Source organism: Saccoglossus kowalevskii, chromosome 5 (genome assembly GCF_978046115.1).
Source record: "Saccoglossus kowalevskii chromosome 5, keSacKowa6.1, whole genome shotgun sequence".
NCBI lineage: Eukaryota > Metazoa > Hemichordata > Enteropneusta > Harrimaniidae > Saccoglossus > Saccoglossus kowalevskii.
The window spans coordinates 29,657,554-29,682,899 of NC_140645.1; the positions used below are offsets into that span (position 1 = coordinate 29,657,554).

At 33.1% G+C, this 25,346-nt stretch overlaps 2 protein-coding genes across 2 annotated transcripts; both read left to right on the forward strand.

Moving 5' to 3' along the window:
- Window positions 1-17,064: 17,064 nt before the first annotated feature.
- LOC146746003 (protein turtle-like) lies at window positions 17,065-22,643 on the forward strand. The gene is made up of 7 exons (XM_085498884.1): window positions 17,065-17,222; window positions 17,444-18,239; window positions 18,381-18,680; window positions 19,421-19,693; window positions 20,620-20,919; window positions 21,211-21,504; window positions 22,337-22,643. The coding sequence occupies exons 2-7, from the start codon at window positions 17,927-17,929 to the stop codon at window positions 22,609-22,611; spliced, it is 1,755 nt and encodes a 584-aa protein (XP_085355010.1). The 5' UTR covers window positions 17,065-17,222; window positions 17,444-17,926; the 3' UTR covers window positions 22,612-22,643.
- A 14-nt stretch (window positions 22,644-22,657) lies between these two features.
- On the forward strand, window positions 22,658-23,774 carry LOC146746004 (uncharacterized). The gene is made up of 5 exons (XM_085498885.1): window positions 22,658-22,661; window positions 22,886-23,016; window positions 23,114-23,197; window positions 23,328-23,420; window positions 23,557-23,774. Exons 1-5 carry the CDS (start codon window positions 22,658-22,660, stop codon window positions 23,575-23,577), a joined length of 333 nt encoding a protein of 110 aa, XP_085355011.1. The 3' UTR covers window positions 23,578-23,774.
- Window positions 23,775-25,346: the final 1,572 nt, after the last annotated feature.

Consider the following 25,346-nt stretch of genomic DNA (forward strand, 5'->3'; position numbering starts at 1 on the left):
CGAACTACCTTTGGCAAATTTATTTGTAGGGATGCGCGCTAAATGTAGACAGGAGTATACAAAAAGAGTTTCTATTGCAAATAGGACAGATCGTTATTAAAAATAGGATATCTCGTTATTGCAAACTGGGTCTATCGTTAATACAAATAGAGTTGATCGCTATTACAAATAGAATTGGTATTACAAAAAGAGTTATTGTATTATTATATAGAGTTATATATTATTATATTTGGGGTTGGTATTACAAATAGGGTATGTCATTATTACATATAGCGTTGTTAACACAGATATAATTGATAGTTATTACAAATATGGTTGGTATTTGATCGTCATTACAAATAATTTGGATACAATTTATTTTAAATTTTATTATAATAGATAATTGAAATGTATTGAATGAATTTTAATAATAGTGGACGTATCCCTTTCTGAATCCCTTGTTACTAGTCCTGTTGTTCACAATTGTATTTTTTAAGAAGTTCATCAATATTGTATAAACAATCAAATTTTGTATTGCTGATTTTATATAACTTTATACTTAATATTACTATTAATTATCCCTTACTCTTTCAGTTGCCATACCTTCTAATCCTGTGATATCTGATGCCAGTTCAGACTATGCTACTGGTTCTACTGTTATTGTTACATCTGGTAATTCCTATACGTTTACATGTACTACTGCCGAATCTAGACCTGAACCTACTATAACTTGGTATTTAGGAAGTACTGAAAGGACTGGAAATCAACCTACTGTAATACCAAATGGGAAGCTGTCAACAACAGTCAGGTCATTGACTTTTACTCCTCAATGGACTCATCATGATGAACAATTACAGTGTAGAGCTGATAATGACGTTACACCTCAATATAAACATACACATATTGTGCTTGATGTTTATGGTAAATATAATTCATATAAATATAGATACACACATAACATTCTATATATGCAGACAGAGCAAAACTTGACATGTTTACTATGTGAACACTATCTCCTGTACAAAATTGTGCGATATATGGCCAGGCAATCGTATATTTTTTATCAAACATTCACAAAACATGATGTAATGTCGTTTTAACAATTGTACTTGGGTATTTATTTGTCACTAACTTATTATTACCAGCAAGAAACACTTGTTATAACATGATAAATATATAAAATACTATGCACTTACATTACATGATCGCATGGACTGGTGCATATTAGGGGTTGAAACAATACTGTACTTCCAAGCCATAACAAGTATTAGCTGTATTATCTCAATAACTTCATACTATTACATACTTAACTCGTTTTGTGTAGAATTAAACATAATAAGAGAAACAAAACTATATTATACAGGCAATATATTATGTCAATCTGTATGGAAACAGGATAGCTGCATTGAGAATAAACAGTATTAGCTTCGTCATCTTGCACAGTGAAGGCAAATTGGTTGATGGTAATATGATTCACTTGAGTGCATGATTGCAACAGATATATTCGATTAATGGCACTGTTTGTATTCGTTTTTTTTTAAATTATCCTTGTAATCTGGAACTAAATATGGCATTGATATTACTAATGATATATTGTTGATTTTCAAGCAACTACAATTCATAACACTGAATGATATTTTTCACTTCATCTCAGTGGGTCCTACAAAACCTACAATCAGTGGATCCAATGCCATAACAGCTGGTACAAGTGCTACATTTACATGTTCTACTACATCAAGACCAGAATCTACATTAACATGGTATATCAATAATACACCACAGTCAACAAACAACAATACACCACAGAACAACAATGGGTTGATAATTACCAGCAGTGATCTGATGTTTACATCTAATTTGGACAACCACGATGGGAAAAAATTGAAATGTAAAGCTGACAATGAGGCAGATACATCAGCAAAAGAAAAAGAAATAACATTGGAAGTCCAAGGTATTGTAATATTATAAACGCATGTCATATTACATAATTGTTCATTTTATCAGTTTTCATCAATTTGTTGTTCTGCTGGTTTCTCATTTGATGTTACAACTTTGTGTAAATTGTTTTGTTTTGATTTTCATTTCGTTCCAGTAATCCCTTCTAGCATCGCGATAGCATCAGCCTCCACTGGTAAACTTATTGTATACAATAATATAGAGTCAACAATCACATGTACATCTATTGGTGGTAAACCAGTGGCTACTATGCAATGGTATATCAATAACAATCCAGCCCAACATGATAGTGTACAGACACCAGACAACCAACAAGATAGTAGATTGAAAGATACCATAAGTACACTTGTATTGATACCAACTTATACAGAACATCACAACAAAACATTGAAATGTGAAGCAACAAATGATGCGACTGACAGAGCTCAACCAATCAATGAAGAGGTTTTATTAGATGTCTGGAGTAGGTTTAATGAGTTGATCATATTTATAATAATATAAATAATAAACAAGGCCGTATATAATATAAGAACAAACACGTTGCACTGTTATAAAAGTTTCACATTTTAGGGAAAAAAAGTGAAGTTATTATATAGATTATTTTAGTTGACATTCAGACATGTTCTGGTTGATGAATTTAACAATGACCTAACTATTACATGTATTATTTGTTTTAGTTTTCCCAGACCAAGTGTACATTGATGGCTATTATACAGATAACGATGTAACAATGACAGCTGGCATAGAATATCAACTAGAGTGTACTGCAAGTAAAGCCCATCCCCCTGCTAATATAGAGTGGTATAAGGACGATGTTGATATTACAACTTATAGCAATAGCAGAATAGTATGGGATAGTGATGGTAGAAAGGACACAACAAGTAAATTATCAATTACACCAAAAATAGAAGATTTTGGAATGAAGATCAGATGTGAAAGCAACCATGGTTCACAGTCTACGACACAACATGTATTTGTTAATATGATTGTACAATGTAAGTATTTATTCATTTTTGTGTAAATAACAATTAACTATGCATTACGTGTGTTAAAAAATTACATCATAATTATTTAATGAAATAATTGCGTGCCTGCACTCTGAAAATTGCACTGATCAAATCAATAGATGCTACTACATGTTGATACCAATTTATACTGTTTGATTCCTCGACCTAGTCATCTATGTACTGAGTATTATTTATTTTAAATATCTAGAATATTGGGAACAATACACTTTTATGCTTAAAGCAAATATATAATATTTCTACGATCAGTGTAAATGTGTATTAAATAATTACACATAAAGTTACCTCGGCGTAATCACCCCAATAAATATTGAGTTGGTATACAGTTTACCGCTGTATTATCATATAAGACGCATATATATATATATATATCTTATTCACTACATCAATGATTTTAAATGGTTAATATGTTGGTGCCTGGCTGGTCATTTCAAAATATATTAAATTAAGTTTTTCAACTAATGTATCCCACAATCACAGATTCTGCAGCAATCTGCAATGACACATTGGAAGAAAGTTCAGCAGATCAAGGTCAGAAAGCTACCATTGTGTGTAAATATATGGGATATCCAATACCAGATATAACATGGTATACATGGACTGATGGTAGTAAAGTGGAACTTACGAGTGATATGAGCAGAGTTGTGATAAAACATGAACCACATTCAGTTAATAGAACAATACAAAGTACACTGTATTTACTAAACGTGATACCTGAAGTAGACCATGGTGTATATACATGTCATGCTAGTAATATTATTGGTAGTGATGACTACAATATTACACTAGCTGGTAGAAGTAAGTAGTGTTATTAAAAAACTATTTGTAATTCTGAACTTGTTTACATACCTGAACCATAAATATCGTTTCAATATCAGGCTGTTGTCTCCAATAAAATTGTAAGATTGCGCTGATTTCATTGTGTTAATCTGTGTCTGCTTACAGGAGAACCAGATTCGCCCACGAATGTGAGAACCACTGATATATCATGGGACTCTGTCAATATTACATGGGATATAGGATATAACGGTGGATCATCACAATGGTTTTATGTGTCATACAGACAGATATATGTCAATGATTTCATCAGATCAAATAAAGTTGAGATGCCACCTTATCACATCGATGGATTGAATTCATCCACTGAATATGAAATATATGTAACAGCTAACAATGTGATAGCCTTAAGTGAACCAAGCGAGACGATCATATTTATAACTTCAGGTAAGAAAAGTTGAAAATGGTTAATTTCCAACTATTTTAGCAAGTACATATTCGTGACAGACGAGCATACATTGTCAAAATATACAATACACTATTCAATTGTATCACAAACAAACTATGAAAAAAGAAATTACTTTGAATTTACCATCACCTGTTTCCTCATCTTTGTAGTAATATCCTTCTTTCTACTGCATATGGAGGATACATTACCCCTGGATATGGTTATTACGAGAAACGTGTAAAAGTAACTTTGCCCAAATCGTATTGATGTACAAAATCAATACAGCGTACAGAGACACATACCATGACCCGCACTCCTTCATTATTTCATACTGCTACTGCCAGATACCGAAATTATAAAATCATTGTTTATTATGGTTTGCAATAACCTCAAGTAAATTAATATCGTTTCTGTCATTCTGCCAATAGAAGCACTAATCAGCAATGAGCACCCTCCTGAAAACGTTCAAACTAATCCTGATGTTTACATTGGCCCTTTGGTTGGAATAGTTGCAGTAATTGCAGTGGCCACCGCAACGGGTGTAATATACATGAGAAGAAGGGGTAAACAAAACAAAGGTAACACATTACAATAAAAATTAAATATATTCATATATACATTCCTGATTTTTTTTTAAACTAAGCAATAACACAGCGATGTATTAGAACTATATCATATCGAAATGTATAGAACACGTTAGACAATAAACGTACTATGTCTTTAATCACGTGTTCCACACACATGTTTTAGATATGTTATAGATAAAAAAAACATTTAGAAAACTATCACTGAAAGTTGTCTTCATCTGGATTTGAACATAAATTACATTTTGGTTGCGCAAATGTGGTTGAAAAAAATACTGTACATGTACACTTTGTTAACATCGTCACTGTACTATTTGTCAGACACGACATTAGAAGAACGACAGGACCATGAATTGCCAGAGAGAACATCAACAGGTAAATTAGAAATCAAGATGTTATTACATGACTATCTTCATTAATATCTGCATTAATATGGCCAAACAATCTATAAGTAGTTTGGGATATATACAGAGGATATTGCTGTTGATTTTGTTAAAGTAGTTGTCCCACGAGGTATGTGCAGTGAACGACACACGTGTTCTTGTTCAAAGTTCATAGAACACTTAATGGTTGACGAGGCTGTGATATTGCATTGTGATAATATCGATGTGAAACGGTCAATCTTTTTTTTTCAATATTACTACCTATCGTAGTCAACATATTTAATTTATGAACGAATTCAGATTGTTCAATATATGTCAGAAACAAATCGCAACTTGATTTATGGTTTTGATTTACCTGTCTGATTAATTGAATGTTTGGACAGTGTTGAAATATATGTTCCGAATATGTTTGCGCAGTTCAATTACCAACCAATTACCAAAAACTTCTATGTTTCAGCTACTTACGAGAATGTTAGACCAGAATTAACAAAAAAGGTAAAATTAATATTATTTTTCGTTCAATCAATTCAATCTTACTATAGATAATTTTACCAGCAAACCAGTCATAGATCAATGTATTGTATCACCAACACGGATTATATTAAATATGATTGTTTGCTTTTGTATCAGCCTATTAACGATGGCAATGTGTACGCCTCTCTTAACCACGACGGAAAAGAAAATATTTACATGGCTGCAGGACAACAAATATTAGAATTTCCCAGAAATGATATAAGCATGAAAAGTATAATATCTTCTGGTCGATTCTATGAATTGGCAAAATGTGTTGCTTGGAGTGGAACAGGTGGTCAGTCAGATGTTGTGATTAAGAAGAATAGTGGTAAGTAATGTTATGTCTCTCATGGATACATGTTCGATAGTTTATGCTATATGTGGCTCTATTTGTATGACGACATATCTATATGGGCCTTATTTAACCTTCATATATTGCAATTATCGTGTTTGACTATTATGTCATGTGAATTATAAAATACAGTGCGATTTGCAGGTTTTAAAGTTCATGTAATATGTTCTGTGTTGTAGATCCTTCGAACAATCAAATTGAGAAAGAGGTCTCCAAGGAAATTGGAATAATGCAGTATATATCAAATCATAATAATATTGTAAAATTACTTGGATGCTGCACAGACAAAGGTAAGTGGGCGACACATCATCGCGTCAGAGAAATAAATAAGGTGAATCAACGTAATTGTTTATTAATATCTTGTTCATACACAGTTCCTAAATATATAATAATGGAGTTAGAGTCGTCAGATCTGAAATGCTATCTTCATTCTAAACGTAACGAGTCTGGATTAAAGGACATTAATCAAAGCATTCTGTTATCGTTTATGATTGACATTGCAAATGGAATGGAACATCTCTCTAAGTTAAAGGTTGGTTTCAAATACTATTTATATTTCCAAGTTCATTACATGCTTTGTATATTTACAATATTGTACACATTCCGTATCCGGAAATGGTGATTGCGTGTTGTTTAAAATACGTTTCTCATTTATTCTTATTCCAGATTATTCACAGATATTTGACCACTGAACATATCTTATTGAATAGTCATAGACAATGTAAAATATCCAATTTTAGCTATGCTAGTGACGTCATCGATGACCTACGTTTCTTTGAAAAAACTCAGGTATATAAATATTCTAGTATATGTTTTACAGTTTGTCCATTAGCTACGTCTAATCCTAGGTGATCGATGTTGTAGAAACATACGTAATACCATATACGAAAGAATTAAATATGTATAGCTAAGTTTGTTCCTACTTAATTGCTTAAATTGACTTCATGTCATCAATATATACCTTTAATGGACAGGATTCACCATTAATGAGACATCATGCATTGTTTTCTAGAACCACTATCCATATCAATGGATGTCTGCAGAAACATTGTTGAACAGAAGATTTACACTGAAGAGTGATATTTGGTCTTTTGGTGTCGTCATGTGGGAAATTGTGAATCTTGGTAAATATATGTACTGATTTACATAATATTTTTATATTTATACTGCGACAAGTCAAGTGGGAGAAATCGTGTATGACAATCTCATATCCACCTGTGTTGTTCTATTTAACAACAGGTGCAGTTCCATACCAAAGAGCGTCTGAGCAAGAAGTGACAAGTATGGTACGAGAAGGAAATCGAATGCCCAAACCAGCAAATTGCGGAAATCATTTGTAATTATAATTTCTGATTCTTTAAATGCTTTCAATACGGTAAATATCCCACCAATGGAAACTGTGCCTTTACACTGTGCCAATACATATATCCCTTTAGATTCCAATTACTGACCTCGTGTTGGAGACGTCATCCAATAGACCGACCATCATTTACTCAACTAAGGAAATCTATTAGCCAGATAATTCAAGACAAAAACGTAAGTAACTGATTATGAATATGTTCGTAGTTATGAAACAATTCGTGACATCAGTACAATACCTGTTGATTGACACATGTTTATTATTTTCGTTACTTACAGGTTCAAATCAACGTCCAACTACTTGAGTCGCCGTATGCAAATGTTTGAATACAAATAGAGTTATGGCTACGAAAGCATCATGTTTGAATGTACTTGAATTTAATATGTAACGAGTACTTCATCGTGGCGTAGTTATATGTTTTTATCAATATTTGTGTAATTGATCTTATATAGAACATTTTTTTGTTATAAATATTTGTGATATTTATAATAGTATATCTTCATCTGTCCAATCTTTTTCATATATAGTACGGAGTTTTCTAGACGTGACTTATAACCCGCATACAAAATATGACCTTGCTAGAGCATTAACAAATAACCGAGAAAAGTAAAATTTTAATCAAATATAAAGTCGATGATCATAACCTTGCTTAATATCTTACCAAATCGCACTGTTTTTAAGCGAAGTTTGTATTTTAAATCAGTGTTGAGTAACACTTTGTTGATTTATTCATATTTGTATTTTTGTTAAACATTGTAACTATGATTCACCTTGGTTTATACTTGGGATTGTAATCTGTCCTGTTAGTTAACTACTTGTGTTATTTTGTAAGTATGAAAAATCATCATCTCGTAGAATGAGTTTTGATCTCGAACCTCACAAATATAATTATACTGCAAATAATGTATTGATTTTACTGTAAATGTTAATTTCTAAACATATTTGTATATAAAATGAGTTGTCTTGTCCCTGATATGCATTAAACTGTTGTGAGTATTTGATGTATATTTTAGCCCTTCTCGGTCGTAACTGATCGATAATACCACGTGACTATGTAATTGTAAGTATGTTAACATGTCTATATATTGTAGTTGCCTTGTTTATCTTAACTTAAATGAAACACCTAATTTGTACTAATTTATTTTAAATCGTATGTTTATGTACCATTTCTTATTATTGCTATGCTTTACTAATTGAAGTGTTGAAGTTTTTGTCGATTTATGAACAATTTCACATAATCAAACGTGATTTTATATTGGACGACCATACGAGATTATAGCATATCAGTTGGCTTTGATCGAAGTTCGTCAAAATAGCCACACAACTTTGAATTCTGCACTAATTTCAATGCACGGTAAAAAGTCAATGAACACATTTTATTCTCGGAATGCAGCAGTAGAATGTTGTTTATATAGTGAGTGAATACATTGTAGTGATATCGATTTGTCATTATCGACTTTTCATTTCTAGTCTCACGCTTAAATGAGCCATTTTTTGTCACGGTTCCCGCTCTGCTAAGTGTTTAATAAAGATAACAGTGATCGATGATAGTGTCTGTTGTTTATATACATATATATTAAGCTTCTATTTGCGATGGCATGTGTTGTTGCATGTTTGTATTACACAAGTCTCTGGGAGAAACCACATGTCTTCTGTGTGGATAGAATTATTATTACCTGCGACACCATGACAATGATCACTTGATTAATTATGTATAAATAGTATCTGTGTCACAATGCTCATTTTGTTGCGTCAACGCACTGACCGGGGTGACATAAACATAAAACAGACATTATGTGATTTCAAAGCAAACTTGTCTTACTTTAAGCTATGCATCTGCAACAAGTGTCGCCCATGAAACAGATCATATGGAGTGAGTTTATAATGAGATATTGCTTTATATTTTGTATAAAACAAAAACGCTCTAGATATTTATACATATAACAATGCTTTCATATGTGCTAAACCTGTTCTAATCAACTTATACACGCATTTGTCTGACTTAATACTTCATAGCTTCCGGTTTTACAGTGTATTAATTGAACAAGGCGTGGATAGTGAACGTAATATTCCGTCTAAATATTTTTTCACATAACACATTAGTAATTGTGGCATTATGCACTTAATTGTTTGCTCAATTAAAATAAATTATATCAGTGAGAAATATCAGCTAATGATATTTATTTGGGTGGGTTCTAAAAAAATTAGTAGTTTTGTTCGGAAAATAGTGACTACAATTTTGTAAACACATAAGAACCAGTTCACTACTGTGAAATAAAACAAATAAGCTAGGTTTATATAATGTATTACCAATAGTAGAATATGTTGCAAGTTTTAAATAAAAGTTCATTCTTGTACATTAGAAAATCATAATTTTTTTGTAAATTCACTGATTTTGTCTTTGTGACCCAAATCAAAAGGGAAATAATCAATGTGTTTATTATCCCGTGGTTTAACCATAAATTGAGGATGTTGATCAGTGAAGTACGTATAAATATGTCAAGACTGAAACTAAGAAGCTTTTGAGAGTATAGGTTGCATGATTTCAAACCTAATTTGCAACAAATCATTGTGTTCCAATGAGCGAGTGTATTACATTTATGAGTGTTGCCGCCATGTTGGATTCATACTGACTGTTAGTGGTGTGAATTGTTGAAGAGCAACAACTTTGAGATCTAAAGCAGTCATATACACCAGCAGCTAAAAAAGGTGTTATGAATTGGGGTCAAAGTGCAAAGAAACCTATCACGCAACTCATGCACATTATGGTAGCAGCGATTTCACTTACACAGTGTATGCATTGTAATAGTCTAATCTACATATCAAAAGTAATGAGGCCATGGACCTAAAATACCAGTAGTTACATCAGACACATATGACATTTGTGTTGACCTGCATTGTATACTGCACACATTGTTATTCAAAAAGCGTAAGCGTAAGCTATATGGTATTATTTATGTTCAAAAGCTTGACCTGTAGACGTAAAACAGTCTTTATTGTGTAATAGTGGAACATGTGAATAATAGCTAAGATTTTTAAACATGGCTGACGTTCTAACAACTGCTATCATACTGCCTAATTATTTAATGAAAATATTCGGAAAATTAGTAATTGTGTTCAGGTCAATATTGATTGTTAGCGGTACGAATATTATTGCTCAAAGCGTAAGGTTTTAAGGACATAAATAAAAGTATCTACTTTTAACTTCATTCATGAATGACCTTTGTATCATGAACCATATACCATGGTATGTAATGGCAGTTGTGAGTTTACTATGAGGTGTATATTAGCGCTTGCATTCAATACATATTATACACAATGAAATATCCATTCTGTAAAGTTCCCGGATAAATTAAATACCAGTACACAATTATATATGTTTTTTATTTGTGTTAACAGTCGTGGCACAATATTACACACGACAGGGAAGTACGTGAATGTAATATGTATTAGTAATATATACAATTTGCTTACGTCTAGGACTAACATGCTCCATTCTGCGATTGACTATAGCCTATCGATCACAAGTATATGTACCACCTATGTATATTTTCCCTATATTGAGTATGTACCTAAAGCATTGGTCGAACTTGTTTGCGGTCTCCCAGCTATCGACCTATTGACCGTTTACCTGACATAATTATATATACAATAACAGCTGCGAAGTAAAACCCATTACAATTATGTGAGATTACTGTACATATCATGGTGGGCTGTATTTTAAAACACAAAAGACACTAAAGCATCGACTCTTCGAAGTAGACATAAATGTGTATGCAAGATGTAAACCAGGCAAGCCGCCATGTTGGATTTATAGTTTATTAGCAGTGCGAATAGCGGGAAATTACTCTGTGATCAGCCGCAAATACCAGCAACATTGAAGACTTTTGTTGTCGTGAATTAAGGTCAAAGTACAAACATTGAAAGTAGATTCTTTGGTGTCTGCGGAAAAGGGAAACAGAGTGCGAGTTGTTGAAATGAATTTGCATATCAAATTGGACAGTCTCGACTTCGTGCATACATAAACTTTGTGACCTGTATCTAAGCAATAACGCCCCCCCATTTGTCGAAGGAGGGTATACCACGAGACATTGCACAATTCACGACATATATGCACTATCCGCTGGCGTGTGGCGGGATTATTGCTATTATACCAGTATATTGACAATTTGATAAATCGAGTAAAAAAAACGTTTATTTGCATCTACTATAAGATCTTGATTATGGCCCTTGAACATGAATATTTATGAAAACAGTATGTAGTTGTAGACTTATTGCACACAAAATTACACACGCAACACAGTCAAATTCAATACAAACTTTTATTCCACGTGCAAATGAAACGTAGACTCCACAGTGAATAGAAAGGCGTAAACACAAAAATAGCATAACAAAATATGACCTTCCCGACCTTTTACTGACTATGTCAACGCCATTTGAAATACAGGGTCGGGTACAATTTGGACCAATAACACAACGCATTTTCCACGTTTTCATTCCTGTTTTTATACAAGTTGGACAGTAATTAACATTAACAATTCAGCTGTGAAATAAAACGGATGTCCGACTCATCATACTCTTTGTAGCTGTGGATATTTGACGTTCAGCGAAACATGGCGGGACGTGGTGGTGTACCATGACCGGCACGGCGGTCTCAGACCCAACATCTGACCTGCATACACCTTTGGTATAACCAAAGTTTTGTGACTGTATACCTGACAAGTTTTGTCGTTCTTTTGAGGTAAGTTTGTTGCTATAAGATCTGATGCTCGCCTCGTTTTTGTGACACGACACGTACAAATATGCCTTGTCTCGACTCCGGACTAATTAGGTTTGCACACGCCGCCGCTCTAATACAGTGGTTGGTGTACACTCGGGACAAATCTTCAGCTTTAGAAATTATCTTCATCATCTTCCCTAATTTATTGGGGAATTGCAATACCACATATTGTCGTCGAATTCTCTACGTTATCCTGTAGTCTTCAAAACAGATGGCAATTACCCGGGTGCAAATTGTGTAGAATTCGAACGCCGCTGCGGGACACCGCTGGTTGTGGTGGCATACATTTTCCTGAGACTCGTAGTTTTTTTGCTTGTTTTTCGCCTTTCAATCCCTCAATATCAACTATTATTATATATTATAATTTTTCAGATGTTTTGAAATCGGTATTTTCCCCAAAATTCAACCACTATACTGCCCTAGAAATCAAATACTACCGGATGTATGTATTTCCACCCTAACCCTGTAGTCAATTCATGTTCCAGAACAACTTTGTTTAGCGTAACTGTGCATTATTAGCCAATATTATATCCTATATATTATTTAAAAGATGATATCATTCAGAAAAATACCTCAAACATTTCTGCACACAATATTGGGTATACACTTTTAGGGCCATTGCGTAGCGCTAATGTGAACGGTTATTTTTACCCCGCATATGTATCGCAAACTAATACTGTTAACCATGGGTATATACTTTGTTATTGTTCAGTCGGCTCAAAACTTAATCGTGGTGTACATACGTGGTGCGGATAGAACATCATCAAAGACAGCCGGCTATAACAAACAATTTTAGAAAACGATTTTAAAATTAAATAAATGGTAATGCCTCTTAATGATTGGATACCACAAATTCATAAGCTATTTTAGACGAGCACGAAGCTGGGACATATGATTAAATATTCAAATTTGTGGAAAAGTACCCAGATAGATCACTAATGGGACTCATATGGTGTGGCATTTTTCTGTCAAAGATCGGTTCAAAGACAACGGACCTTCCAACAATAACTTATATAGTGTTCGATGTAAGAACGAGTTACGTATTTTTTGGGTAATAATTAAATTTGTTAGTAAATATGCAATTTTAGTCAATACTTTATACACTGAAAATGAACAATGAGGTCATAGATGCTGTAACATCCCACCTAACTAAAATCACTCTGACATATAAACCAATGACATACCATAAAAATATTAATCTTGTTATATACCCAGACATAATACATGTACCTCACGGGAAATTCACAGTACTGGGCAATATATGAGTAGAATTGTGCAGCAAGTGACAGTTACGTCAGATCATATACATGTACATGACTACAGTCACATTCCATGGACACAGGGGAATTCGAAAGCTATCAATAAAGATGTACAGGTTTGAGGCTACATCAACACGCACACTCGCTCGCAGGCATAAACACATTTACTTCAGCCTTATGAGTATAGTTAGAAATCCAAGTAGCTGGAGACGGTTAGCGTGAATGGAAATCAAAGTGCTAAAAAGCATATAATCAAGCACACTGTGGTGGCAAGTAGTGACGATTTCGCTCACAGTATACAAATTGTCGTAATCTAATCTGCATATCAAAGGTATTGAGGACATGAACCTAAGTTGCCAGTCTTTACTTCAAACACAATTGCTCCCTTTATTGACTTGTATTGTGTACCACATTCCATGGTATTCAACAGTCGTTGAGCGATTGGTGTAAGGTTCACACTAGCGTTTCCATTTAATAGTATGATACATTGACACACAAATCATCAATATATAATGAACCATAATAAAATAAATATATACGCCCATTTAGATGTCGTGATTATGTGTAACAAATCTTTATTTACCATAAAGTAGTACCTATATAGAAAAGTTTCTCTAATTGTAGTCATAATTAAAATATAAATTAGTGCATTTGTAACGAAAAGTTACACTAATATCTTTCGCAGTCATGCACATTTTAAATAATACCATGCAATTCGATAAGAAGGAATGTTAAATTATAATTTAATCTCTTTATTTGTTAGGACTGTACTACTCAATGGAGTGAAGAAATGACAAACGATGAACACCTCGCGCGCGAGTTCGCCGTTTCCCTTTTAATGCTTCACATATGGTATTAAATTCGTTTACACTGTACCTAGAAAACCTGAATTTATCGGCTGCGCCTTTTACCACCCCTCCAGGTGACACATGACATGATATGTTCTTATCGGGAGTAATATCATTACTTTACACATACTGTTGCCAGCATTATTAACTACTCTTACTATTGTTTGAGTCAAGGGTATAGGCAAATAATACCTTGTTTGTGTACACTATAATATAATTTTCTACATAAATAACAGAATAAAATAACACGATCATATAACTCCACGTGTATAACTTTTACATTTTAAGTAATTTATGATTAGTTCATCCAAACATGCACAAAACGCCCATGTGATGAAATCTTTGTCTTGAACGACCAAACACATTAAAATCGGAAAGTTCGGTATTTCACTGTTCTCCGTTTTCCGCTCATTTGTTTCAAAACGTTGGTAATGAAATTGATATAATCTTGTAGATTAATATTTGGTTTCATCCACTGTCAACTGTTCATAATAACTGCAATAACAGCAAACACTATTTCTCACTTCATATATAATTTTTTTCACTATATTTCATAATTTTATACTACATTGTTGTTAACAGTGTACATGACACTGTTATTATATTCTGGCATCTTACTCGACTTGGACTAATGCTACAAATTTACTGCTGACTCACATGAACAAATATTGTTAAATTAACAATACATGAAGCAATTGCATTTGTTTAAATACTATTTTATTGAGGCGGTATTCAATAGAAAACAAACGTGCACAACACAATACATTTGTATATGTCTATATATGCATTATGTATATCAATAAAAGTGGAAATATAGATAATATTATTCTTATTTTCAGCGTAGTGCACGTAACGTTGTTTTGTTTGTCACCTAGACCCACTGTTAATGATAATTTACATTTAATGACTGAAGGCAGCTCATTAAAAAAAGTTGGCCGTCGCCACCACAAAATTAAGTGCGTGGAGAGGTCAAAGTGTACGAACCCGGAAACACAGCTAGTGAAATAACGTTAACTATTTCTACAGTCGGAGTAGCTTTCGCCATTGTTGTCTCCGGTAAGTTGGTGTGATTTTATTCATATAAATATTACAAAACATTTCTATGTCAGTTTTTGCCAATCTCGTCGACACCAAGTGCATTTAAATACGTCTGAAAAAATTGCACACATACAGAAACCGCCAAACAGATGTTGTCTTCATGGGTAGTTTGTAAATAAATAACGTAAATAAAAGTTTCTATATTTAAATCTGAGCAATATCAACTTGCCTAGCGTATTTGCTCACTTCAGTGAAGGCGTCAGCGTGATTTAGTTTGCCCTGTCACCGAAACACTTGGTATTTGTTCTAGAAGATGGGTTTTATCCAAATACATGATACATTGCTGTCAAATTCAAACTATGAGTGTGTGGGGTGTCAGCTATCGATGTGCCATCGGTGGGCAAATGGCGATTTTTACATATCAAGTACGTTGAAGTCATCAAACTAGGTTGCCAGTACTTACTTCATCCATAAGTGACATTTGTGTTGACCTGATCCATGAATCGCATTACAGGCTGTCCAATAGGTGCGAAGCGATGAACATGTGAAATTGTCATTCCTGTAAATGAAGGTATACCCTTGCACGTCGGAAAAGCACATATTTCATCATCTTATTTTTCCTGGAAAAAAAATCCAGGAGTAATTACATTTTGTCGTCTGTGATGCTATATCAAAATAGACTGCAAAATATCCATTTAAGTTTGTTTCTGTAGTAATGCTTGAATAATACATAATATTTATATTTAGTAAGTATTGTGAAAATAAATATTAAAAACTATACAGTCAGATAAAAGTGCGCAACCTCTGTGGTATTTTATATTGGTCAATACCTTTCCCGAATATTTGCAAATATTTGCGACTAAGTCGTGTTCTGACGATGAAATCACCATCCCATTGAGCGATAAACAATCTAGAGGTTATATATGCAATATATATGCTACTTTCATGGAAGTGGTCCACTTCACTGTATTCATGTCAAAGTTCATTTCTTTGCAGAAACATCATGTTGACAACCAGTTTTGTCTTTCTAACTGCACTTGCAAGTAAGTATTTGTACTTGACTCGCCCTACGATTTAGGAGTCAGTTTTAAATACGCACTTAATTTTGCACACGAAAATTATATACGGTATAAAGGAAAAGTCGGTAGAAATCAATGTACATGATGACAAATCATTGGGATTCGATATGAACACATACACCACATGTTTCTGTAACTACATTGCAACTGAGATGTTATTCCACGAGTGTGCTTACATGTCAGGAGTATATGATGATTTCCAAATCATTGCATAATAATGGCAATTTAATGCACCACCCTGGGATCAAAAATATCTGGTCCATAATTTCTATCAGTAGATTTAACCAAATTATACATATAATTTTCATTTCTTTCGTCAATTCATCCACGATAAATACTACTACAATGTAGGAGTTTTAGATAATGTTAGAGACACCTGATATGAAAACATTGTCTATAGATCTTATAATTAATCAACAGATACAAAGTAGAATTCTTGTATATGATTCAATTGTTTGATTGTATACATGTATATAATCGAAACAATTGTATTCTTATTGTACATTCGTAGTTTCAACAGCAGCCACTATCACAGTGCCTGGATCACCTGTCACTTCAATTGAGACCACATCAACAGTATTGGAATGTACATATACTGCTACTAGCAGCAATCCACTGATTTCATGGTATAAAGGGAGTAGTACAAGTACAAGTTCTCTGATTATACAAAAAGACAATGCCGGGGTTTACAATCAGCCTGCATTCACAAGACATGACATTCAAGACCAAGCTAGTCTACTTATAACGGATACACAGTTAAGTGATGCTGACATGTATTGGTGTCAAGTAGAAGGGTTAAAGGATCCTAAAGAAGAGGAATCAGTCACACTCACAGTAATACGTAAGTATCCTTTTTTAAATCACATTCAATCAACATTCATTTACGCATTGTATTGTCTGAGTCAGATGTATCTTGTGCATTTTAGTCCACCTGGTTAATTTACTTCATAATATAGTTGCATAATAAAAATGACCAAGTTCCGAACCCCATGGCTTTGACATATGGTACATGCGATGTAGTGATGGCAAGACATAATACTATTGCCCTCGATTTGATTCTAGAGGACTATTTACGTGGCACTGTAAGTAAGCAGTAATGAACAGGTTATGCTCCACCATCGTTAACTTCGGTTCCGAAATATTGGTTGATAGCCGACAAGTGAATGAGGCGGGACGATAACACTGGTTGTCAGTTTCAGTTATCCATAATAATGAGGTCACGTAATCATGTTATTAATCATATTTTTTTGCCTATTGCCTTCATTATAGCACTGGTGCTTGCAATATTACAGATATCCATATTAATGTGGTCACCTGAAATTTGTAGTTATTATTTAATTGTCAACTTTGCCTGTTTATTATGTAACAGTGAACCAAAGAGCCACTGACCGAGGGTTAATCAGAAAGACCTGCATTTTAGTTTCTAAACTAACTAATATTTAAAATCGGATAACACCTTTTTATATTACACTGAACACTGGTATCATTGACATAAGATATATACATGGGAGAAATGTTGATATTATTATTACAAAATATAAATAGATGCTTTCTTATATCTACATAGCTGCAACACCACCATCTCAGCCTACAATAAGTATTACAGCTGGTAGTAATCCATCCAATGCAGGTAATATAATCAGATTAAAATGTACATCTACTGGTTATCCCACTCCGAGTTACAGCTGGCTGAGAGATAATCAACCACTACCTGCAATAGCTAGATATCAAGTCAGCAGTGATGGTAGTGAATGTACTATTAATCCCAGTGACCAAGAGGATAATGGAAAAAAATTTACATGCCACGTGACTAATGCTAAAGGAAATAATGATGAACATAAAACACTTTTTATGCGATGTAAGTAAATATACATGTCAGGTAAACGTATACAAGTTACATTAAAACACTGCAAGCATTATGACACCAATTTTCCACTCAATGCATGTTACTTGCAAATACTTAATTGTAGTATTACCCCAAGACTTTATTAATTACTAGATGCCCCGGGTAATCCAGATTGCACTTATCAGACTATCTCGTCTCCATCTTATCTACTCAATGATGAAATGATAATAAGATGTCAATCAATTGATGGCAATCCATTAGCGACCCTATACTGGTATCATGGTAACAATCAGATTCTAGGTTTATCATCATCTACAAATGTCAACACAGTTACACTGGAATACACATGGAATCTGAATTGGAATGATAATGGGGAAATGTATACATGTAAAGCAACTAATGTTGTACAAACTACACCATTAACCTGCCAACTTGAACCATTCAATGTCTACTGTAAGTATATCTTATATATGGAATCTAAATAGAAATGATAATCAAGTAACGTATACATGTAAAGCTACAAATGTTGTACAAACTACACCATAACATGTCAACTTTCACCATTCAATGTCTACTGTAAGTATATCTTATATATGGAATCTAAATAGAAATGATAATCAAGTAATGTATACATGTAAAGCTACTAATGTTGTACAAACTACACCATTAACCTGCCAACTTGAACCATTCAATGTCTACTGTAAGTATATTTTATATATGGAATCTAAATAGAAATGATAATCAAGTAACGTATACATGTAAAGCTACTAATGTTGTACAAACTACACCATTAACATGTCAACTTTCACCATTCAATGTCTACTGTAAGTATATCTTATATATGGAATCTAAATAGAAATGATAATCAAGTAATGTATACATGTAAAGCTACTAATGTTGTACAAACTACACCATTAACCTGCCAACTTGAACCATTCAATGTCTACTGTAAGTATATCTTATATATGGATTCTAAATAGAAATGATAATTAAGTAATGTGTACATGTAAAGCTACTAATGTTGTACAAACTACACCATTAACATGTCAACTTTGACCATTCAATGCCTACTGTATGTATCCTAATTATGGATTTTTTTTTCAAAATCGTTAGAATTATTAGGTTAACATTTTCTTTTTCAGTTCCATCAGAGAGTGTGACATGATCTGGCATAACCAATCCTGTGAAGGAAGGTGAAACTAAAATACTGACTTGTACCACATCAACCAGTAATCCAGCATCTCAGATATCATGGTTAAAAGATAACAATGTATGGACTGCTAATACATATGAATCTATTACATCTGATGTTACAAGAGATGGAGATTATAATGGTAAAATAAGTGAACAACAGATGACAGTATTCATACAAGCAGAACATAACAATAAATCATATCAATGCCAATCAAGTCATACAGACATTACTGGTCACGTGACCTCTACTGTCATTCATCTTATTGTGTATTGTAAGTAATTTAGAAATGTATTACATTTATCGAGAGTAATATATATTCACATTTGATTTCACGGCCATGGTTACGTTAATGCGGGAGGGTCGTCACCTGCGCAAGCGACGATTACAGCACACGCTAAAAACGCAAAGGCTCATGAGTAGATGCTTGTTTGTAAACAATGACACCCTATTTTCATCTGACGCATGCGCAGGTGACGACTCTCCCGCTTTAATTGCATGTACAAAAGCTGCACTATAGTTTCATGGTAACGTTGAGCAACATTATGTTGTGTGTACCGTATTTCAAAATTGTTCTTTTGGAACAATTTAATAGAACATGAGTTTGAAAATAATAGCCTTAAAACAAAAACTGTAATATACGGATTCTTATTCGTTCTCTAAAGTAGAAACCTGATTCTGTAAGCAATATTTGACTATGTGACATGAAAAGTTTATTTCTTTTATCACGCTAAAACCGTAATAATAATGATGAATGCGTGCAATGAATCTACACAATATCACGTTTTACGGTAAAGACTGACTAACGACGGTTTTCTGAATTGATTTGTATACCATTTACAATATTTACATGATGAACACAATTAACAGTTAACAGTAGCAATCAATGGAAATTCAAGAGGTGTTAATAGTATAATAGAATTAACTGAATTGGCTTTCAAAAACGGAAACCTTTGCTCCTTCTTTAGAGTTTGATAAACTAACTTTGGCTTGAATAATTGCCACTGTTATTGAGCGCAGCAATATGAACATTATGTCATAACATTAATGGTTATATTGTATGTGCCTTCTTATGAAGTACTACTTGATTAACATGGTGTTCTTTAAATAATAATACGTTAACAATTTTTGATCTTATTTAGTTTTAAACATGATTTGCAGCCTACTTGATAAACAGCAATACATTATACTGTTTTTCAGATAAACCATTTGTTGTGAACGTATCGCACAATCAGCGGTCGTATGCAAGCAAAGGGAACGTAGCAGAACTACGATGTGAGATTGAAAGCAACCCACTTTCATCGGTAATATGGTATGGTCCGAATAATCAACCAATAAATATTGACAGTAGAGTCAGTATCAAAACAGTGTCACGTGGAACCTTACATGAAAGCATATTGACAATACAGGATACAATGCTAAGTGACTATGGTAGTTATTCCTGTTTTGCAGAAAACGATATTGGCAACACAACATTTATTATCACGTTCAACGATATAAGTAAGTATTGCCATTTTCATTTTTACACCTGCCATTCTATGCAAATTTATGAGAACAATCATTATAACTCAATGATTAATAAATTCATTGCAAATGCATTAAAGTAAATTAATTTTAAATATTTGATTGTGACACCATGAGGCTGGGGAATGCAACAGGTATAAAATACAGTTTGAGTTTCTTTACATTACTGGATTAATCTTAGATTATAATCTAGATAGTGCGATAGTTTTTTAACCACTGCTTAACTTGTTTTTATTATAAACTAATAAATGTACAAATCACACATAGGTGTTCCAGATGCACCGAAGTCCATTATTCCAATCACACGGTACTATGATAGTCTTGTTGTTGTTATAATATCTGGATACAATGGTGGAGATACGAATACAACATATGTTATACAATATCGTTCATGGATAAACGAATCGTTCGTAGAATTGAACACTGGTAGCTCAGAGACAACCAATACCACAATAGGAATACTAAAATTAACACCGTCAACACCATATGAATGCAGAGCTTATGCTGCCAACACAATTGGTATAGGACCATACAGTAATAGTTTTATAATAAAAACATTAGGTAAGTTGAAACATTAAATGAAAGTATTGGTAGATTGTTGCGCTAAAGAACGTACCAATTTCACTTTGATTATTGTTCATCTAATTCGTTGAGTGGCATATGTGGCAGAGTAATGCAGATATAATTATTCGTCTTACATGTTTAACGGTAGTGGATTGGGTTTCTTCCTTTACTTCCAAAGATAGTTTATTACTACGATTTTACGCACTCAATTTTTCACCGTTTGAGTGCGAATTGATGTAATCCGAAAATCGATCAATATATACAATATAGCAAACCTCCCTACACAAGAATAAATAAGCATAATCAAAAACGAGGCGCCAGTAAATAAGGTATTTGTGAACCATAAACGCAGTAAAACACTAACATAAAGACCTCCCGTGTTCGATATTATGAAATTCTTTTATTTTCCAAAAAAAAGATTTTGAAAGATAATTCAGAAATGTATATTAAGAACAATTCATAACGAATCGTATTTCCTCTGCACGCATAAATAATTGTCATAATTACCTATTACACAAGAATATCACAGAAAAAAATAATTTGCCATATTCTCAAAATGTTTGCCTTTTATTTATCTTGAATTACGACTGAATGAAGCTGAATGAAACTAATTATGATTTTACTTGGTAAAAATAAAGTATTTTATTGCATAAATACGATAGAATTTAACAATGTCAAAAACGGAAAGTCCACCGCAGTGTTAGTATCTAAATATGAGTAATATTACGAAATTACACACCGTATATTTACATCAAAGCAAAGCAGTTTTGAATAAAGTAATTAATAAGATTTTTATAATTAATTCATAAATTACTGTATCTATTTTTAGATGAACCAATCGTCAAACTGGATCATGCTACTGGTAAATTGAGCTGGACACGTCACGAGAACAAGAAATATACATGTGTGAAAATAGAAACACGTAATATGGATGTCTCGTGGCACGTTGTAACAAACTGTGTCAACTTAGATGTACTGGAGTACAAAGTAAATGATACAACTAGTGATTATAGAATAACATATTGCACTAAAAATGGGAGATGCGAAAATTATGAATTCATTGCATTAACAATGAGTACAAGCAATGGTAATAAACTGACTTGAAATGTTACATTCAGCAGAATAAATGATAAATACAGTTTTAAGGGATATGAGTTAGTGCGTACATAAATATTGGAATTATTATTTTATCAATACCATATATAACACACTTTTTACGATCATAAGCTGAACAAGTCCTACGATGTGTTCTCTGCGTTGCGAGGTAATGTTAAAAAACGCATGTTTCAGCCATCCATTCTCTCTGAAAATAATAAAAAAACACCAAATGCAATTACAGTTAACACTAGATGTAATTATAATAATCATGACATTTCAGGTTGTATCTGTGGTTTGTCTAGTGTCGGTATCATTGTTGGGATACTCACAACTTTGCTGATAACTACTGTCACCGCTATTGTGATTAGTTATGTTTTACATAGACGTCGATGGAGCCAAGAAAAACAGTCAGTGAGTAATTAACATGCATATTATGAAACATTAAAAATTATTTTTTTCTCTCGGTCTTCAATTCTAAACGATATTTATGTCAACATATTTTAATCAGGCTGTCAAGGATGATCGCGAGTATACAGGACTCTCAGTCATCGGAAAGGAAATGGACCATACTTACGACATACCAGAGAAAGAGGTAAAGTAAATTAGATTACCACCACTATCAACTTATTACTTTATATTTCTGAGATATTTTATTGTATTATCTTATTGCATGTAATTATTGTTATCTTTATATTGTCGTTTATCTACATATATATTGACAGGATGTTGACAAAGATGACGGTTATACATCACTCAGCACCGCTACCAGAGAAAAAGAATCTGAATATGAGATGCCACTACCAAGACTAAATAAGGTATTATTAGTATGATAATACACCTTTGTAAAGAAATTAATCAAGATTAATGTGCCATACCGATGCTGTATTTTCATGTAGATATATACTATGTATATAGCTTCTATAATTGACCAATCAAATTGTTAATTTACAGGAAACTTCTGGAAATGCCTGACAGAATATCACATGAACCAGTGATATACCTGAGATAAATTCAACAGTAGTCATGTAAACAGAGTTACAATTCGGCCTATATCTCTGCTATATTGTTTCATCTGAGGGACCTGGACATGTTATTGATTGATCAGCGAATATGACTACATTGACAACGAAATGGTCGTGTTGTATAAAAAATAAACGACAGCAATCATATTTTGTACTGAATCGTACTTGACTAATATAAATATATATTCTCATATTTCACTGATTATGCTAATTTTATATAGAAGCATGATCTCAGTTATATATAGTTCATGATTCATACTACTATGACATTATCAGAATATATGATCATTTTATATTACCATATTATAGGTTACATGGAGTAAATGAATTAATGTAAAACTGACATATAACATTGTATAGCACAGATTAGTGATAATCTTCCTCTCAGTAGGTGTTGACAGTTTTATCACATACTTTCCTCCTACACCTACTCTGAACATGGTATGCAGTTTTTGAACGCATATCTTGCCCTCGCAACGGAGTAACTTGTGATTAATTAGTGGGTATTGTAGGGAAGTTATATTGTTAAACTTAAACGTTTCAATAGGTTGCTATAGTACATGTGAGATTGACTTGTTAGGACACGTTTACTTTCTTCCTCCTTACACGTATTCATTGTAATAAAGCCGACGTGTTAGTAGATGCGTATTCTCGATAATAAAACATATAAAAATAAGTATAATAAAAAAAACAAGCGGCTATCAAATGAAACGGCTGAACATTGTAATAGAGAAACCGACCGTGTAGTATATATACATTTGTTACTCTGAGTGTTTGACTTCCAATTTTGAGGAGACAACGTGGTATATTTTATAGTCACAAAACCCACATTTGCAAAAGCAAACATAGTGAAAAAATATCATGCGGTACAAAGAATGATTGCAATGCAGAAATAATAAGTATCACTAAACGGATATCGGATGCACACAACAGATTCACATTGACGCTGTGACTGATACTATTTACTTGTAAATTGGCGGTGCCATTATAAATTCTGAGATGGTGTTTTTATTGTTTCCTTCTGTTTTCAGCTGATTCTTTTCAATTTACTCAGGATAATATTGCTAAAATTTTGTTTTTGCCTGGCAAATATATATTTATTTTTTGTCTATATTTATTCTTGGATAATTCAAATTATAGTAAGCTAAGCATATCACCTGGTCAATCAATGTATATAATTTTTATAATTTAAGATTTAAATTTTCGAAAAATTGCATTCGTTGAAACAAACAGTGTTTTACAGTTACAAGTGAGCCATTGCGAAATTATGTATGCAAGTTAAATATGAGATACCGCCATGTTGGATTCATAATATTTTAGCGGTACGAATTGTTGAAAAATAACTAGTCAGTAATTTAAAACTGTCATAATATACAAACTGCTTAAAAACATTCGACATTAATTGAGGTCAAAGTGCAACGAAGCCTATACATAACTCAAGCACACTGTGGTGGCAATATTGACAATTTTGCTCACACTATGTCTGAATTGTGGAAACCTAATCTGCATATCAAAGGTGTTGAGGACATGAACCTAAGTTACCAGTCTTTAATTCAAACACAATTGACCCATGTGTTGACCTGTATTGTGTAGCGCATTCCATGGTATTTAATGGTTGATGAGCGGTTAGTGTAAGGTTTACACAAGTGTTTCCATTCAAAAGAAAGACACACAAACACAAACATTCTTCATTCGCAGATAAAACAAATATTTACGCTC

Bases quoted from the DNA above. Each gene is read 5' to 3' on its own strand.
- LOC146746003 (XM_085498884.1), top strand. From the start codon at position 17,927: ATGCTTTCTTATATCTACATAGCTGCAACACCACCATCTCAGCCTACA. The intron at 19,694-20,619 runs GTAAGTAATTTA...ACTGTTTTTCAG, and splicing joins CATTCATCTTATTGTGTATT to ATAAACCATTTGTTGTGAAC. The intron at 20,920-21,210 runs GTAAGTATTGCC...AATCACACATAG, and splicing joins TATCACGTTCAACGATATAA to GTGTTCCAGATGCACCGAAG.
- LOC146746004 (XM_085498885.1), top strand. The intron at 23,017-23,113 runs GTGAGTAATTAA...TATTTTAATCAG, and splicing joins GGAGCCAAGAAAAACAGTCA to GCTGTCAAGGATGATCGCGA. The intron at 23,421-23,556 runs GTATTATTAGTA...GTTAATTTACAG, and splicing joins CACTACCAAGACTAAATAAG to GAAACTTCTGGAAATGCCTG.